Source organism: Bos taurus, chromosome 5 (assembly GCF_002263795.3).
Source record: "Bos taurus isolate L1 Dominette 01449 registration number 42190680 breed Hereford chromosome 5, ARS-UCD2.0, whole genome shotgun sequence".
In the NCBI taxonomy this organism is placed as follows: Eukaryota; Metazoa; Chordata; class Mammalia; order Artiodactyla; family Bovidae; genus Bos; species Bos taurus.
The window spans coordinates 58,177,831-58,181,716 of NC_037332.1; the positions used below are offsets into that span (position 1 = coordinate 58,177,831).

At 39.0% G+C, this 3,886-nt stretch overlaps 1 protein-coding gene across 1 annotated transcript; it reads right to left on the bottom strand.

Annotated features, from left to right (window-relative positions):
• Nucleotides 1–1,751: 1,751 nt before the first annotated feature.
• Nucleotides 1,752–2,690, bottom strand: OR6C35 (olfactory receptor family 6 subfamily C member 35). The gene has a single exon (NM_001390483.1). The coding sequence runs from the start codon at nucleotides 2,688–2,690 to the stop codon at nucleotides 1,752–1,754; it is 939 nt and encodes a 312-aa protein (NP_001377412.1).
• Between the last annotated feature and the right edge of the window lie 1,196 nt (nucleotides 2,691–3,886).

Here is a 3,886-nt window from a genome sequence, read left to right on the forward strand (position 1 = left end):
TGGCTGAGAACCAACATCTACTTGCACATACCCTTGAGGGTTTCTTGAATATATTTCCTCTTATTAAATAATATAATTCAGTGTACCATAATTACCAATGTACATAAAGTGGCAAGAAAAGCAAAATATTGCATAGACATGGTATAGTCTATAATGTCTTCATCACAGTGGACTCACTAAAAATTGGAAAGGGCAATTTAAACACTGGTTATTCAAAATAAGTGGTTGATGAATATTGAAAGGCTAGAATTTTATTTAAGAATTGCCTACTTACCGTGAAATGAGAGGAGGTAATACAAATACTTCAGTGGAAAGATTTATAGGACCAGAAGATAAAAAATATGATGGGTAGTATTGCAGCTTTTCAACTTAGCATATAGTAATTTTAGTATGATTTTTCCTCATATGTTTGTGCTGGGCCAAATTTGAATCTATGTGCATCTGAATCTGAGGAGGAGGCTGCCAATAGTTAAACTATAATATCTATACCATTGAATTTACCTGCATGTACTTGTGATGATGGGCTTCCCTGGTGACTCAGATGGTAAAGAATCTGCCTGCAATGCAGAAGACCAAGGTTTGATCCCTGGGTCAGGAAGATGCCCTGTAGGAGAGCATGACAACCCACTCCAGTATTCTTGCCTGGAGAATCTCATGGACAGAGGAGCCTGGTGGGCTACAATCCATGGGGTCACAAAGAGTCAGACACGACTGAAGTGACTTAGTATGCATTCACACTCTAAGTGGCAGGAATATTTCTATGACACTTTACCTTTCAAATGTGATGACAACTCCTTGCACATGGGCCAGAAGAGAAGCATCACAAAGCTTCTGTCACTGCCCATCCTGTGGGTGAAGACTATAGCTAACACGGAAAACCAGTCTCATTCATCATCCATGTGAAGCTTACAAGTCACTTTAAACATGGGCATCTAGCAGATAGGAAAGGAAAAAAGGGTCGGGTGGATGACATATTGGGCATAATTATAGGCCAGGTCTGGGCTTATCAGGTGACACTAGTGATAAAGAACCTGCCTGCCAATGTAGCAGACATAAGAGATGCGGGTTCAATCCTTGGGTTGGGAAGATTCTCTGGAGGAGGGCTTGGCAACCCACTGCAGGACTCCTGCCTGGAGAATCCCATGGACAGAGGAACCTGGTGAGCTACTGTCCATGGGGTCACAAAGAGTCTGACATGACTTAAGTGACTGAGCACACACAGCACATAGGCAAGTTCTAAAAATGAACCACATATTTCCACAACCCTCTGTTAGCTATAAAGTGGCCTACATAGCCATACCTGACAGTATTTGAATAGGGAGAAAATGTGGTCTGTTGTGTTTCCAGGGATAACAACCAACCTGTTTGGAAATAGTAATTTCTGCAAGATTAGAGTAAACATCTTCAGAGTATAGTTTTTGTTGTTGATTGTTGATTCTTGTTTCTTTTCTTTTTTTTTTGGCCATGCCCAGTGGCATGTAGGATCTTAGTTCCCAGATCAACGATGGAATGAGTGCTCCTGCAGTGAAAGCACAGTCCTAACCACTGGGCCACCAGGGAAGGCCCAACATTTAGTTTTAATGAAGAGTAAATGATGGAATAGACAAGGTTCACAGTAAGCATGTTTAAAGAGAAGTGAGAATGTCAATATGACTGAGAATAAATTGTATAGAGACAAATAGTATCAGCAGCTTCAGATTCTGTGCCTGTTCATCTGTCCTTTTAACTGGATTCATTGACTCATTTTTTCTCTATATCTTTGAGCAGAATGCAATGTTTTTAATTGAGTGAAGAAATGCTTGCTTCACTTGCTTGTTTCTCAGTGTGTAAATAAAGGGATTCAACATGGGTGAAATAGAAGTAATAAGGAGTGAAATTCCTTTGTTAATAGCTACTTCATCCTTGGCAGAAGGTTTGACATAAATGAAGATGCAGCTACCATAAGTGATGGAAACAACAATCACGTGGGAAGAACAAGTGGAGAAGGCCTTCTTCCTTTGCAGGGCAGAGGGAAACCTTAGAATAGTACTAATGATATAAATGTAGGAAAGAACTACACATATGAGGGTGATGATGAAGGTCAACACAGCACAGACAATAACCATCTGCTCTATCAGCCATGTGTCTGAGCAAGAGATCTTCAGGATAGGAGAAGCATCACAGCAAAAGTGATCAATGATATTAGAGTCACAGAATTCCAGTTCTAAGCCCAGCATAATTGGTGGGAGTATGATGATCAGTGCTGCCACCCAACAGAAAAGGATGACGTTCTTGCAGACTCTAATGCTAATGATGGTTGTGTAATGTAGGGGTTTGCAGATGGCCACATAGCGATCATAGGACATGATAGCCAGGAGGAAAAATTCTGTCACTGCAAATAGATCTGTAAACAACAGTTGACTGGCACAAGCAGCATAGGTGATGGACTTATCCCCAGATGGTATGCTGTACAGGAATCTGGGAACACAAGCAGTTGTGAATGAAATTTCTAAGAAGGAGAAATTTTGGAGGAATAGATACATAGGCGTTTTAAGGTGTGAATCAATCAGAGTGAGGGTGATGATGCTTAAGTTTCCAGATATACTCAAAGTGTAGGACAGAAATAGAAAAATGAAAAGCAAATTTTTCAGTCGAATGTCATCTGTCAACCCCAGCAAGATGAAGGTTGTTATTGAGGTTTGGTTTTTCATCTGTGATGGTTATCTCTTGCCCAATCTGCTTGAAAAAATAAAGACTTTGCATGAAGAACTTCAGCTGCCTGGCTGGTTTCTGATGTCAAGAGAAGTAAATCCGAGAGTGACTCTGATACAACTGGTCATTGGAGAAGCAAGCACATAGCACATGACAATGTTTCATCACCTCTTTGTGTCACATAAACTGCATACTCATTTTTAAATTGTGTTATTTCACACTACTGCTTCTAATGAATGTACACTTAGCTGCTAATTGGTCATTCAACATATAAATATCAATGGGAAAAAATGCCTCTATCAATATACTGTTTGAGGATCAAAAGTCTGTTTTCCTGAATGTCCTATCTCCATATATGCTTCTAAGTTAACACCCCTTTCAAAAAAAAAAAAAAAAGCAAAACTGTGGTGTTTAAGAAAATCCTAGCATTAAAGCTTACATGTGTGTTAGCTATTATACTGGAAATGAATTACTTATCACAGGATAGTTTATCCTGTTTCAGCTTATCCAGTCCAGCCTCTTCAAGGCATGTTTAAAACTTTTTTACTGGAAATATTTTCTGAAAAATGTATTTAAATGTGTTACAATCCAAACACTAAGAGTTTTTCCTCATAGAAAATTTATTTCGAAGTATATTTGCAATATTTGCCTTTGACTGTGCTTTCCAGCTACTGTTTGATTAAAATATATTATGTATTTTCATGCTTCCTAGGATATGCTTGTGCAACAAAAATTTCTCCCCAGTTTGCAAACTGTATTCTGGAACTGTATCATTGAGTGGATTACTTTATTTCTGATTCCCTTGCCAATGAAAACATTAAAGCCTTCTAACTAGATTCTACAGTTTCATATTCTCTGTGCTGTTCTGTGCTTAGTCATTCATTTATGTCCAACTCTGTGATCCCATGGACTGTAGCCGGCCAGGCTCCTCTGTCTATGGGGATTCTCTAGGCAAGACTACTGGAACGGGTTGCCATGCCCTTCTTCAGGGGATCTTCCCAACTCAGGGATAGAACCCAGGTCTCCTGCATTACAGGAGAATTTTTTTTTACCATCTGAACTACCAGGGAAGGCTTAGCTTATGAGAATATTCATTTTTTCCATCAAAGGGGTCTCATTAAGAGCAATTTTTGATATTAAAATTATAAACTGAATTCTATTATTTCTTCCTAAACACATTTGACAATGAAATCTG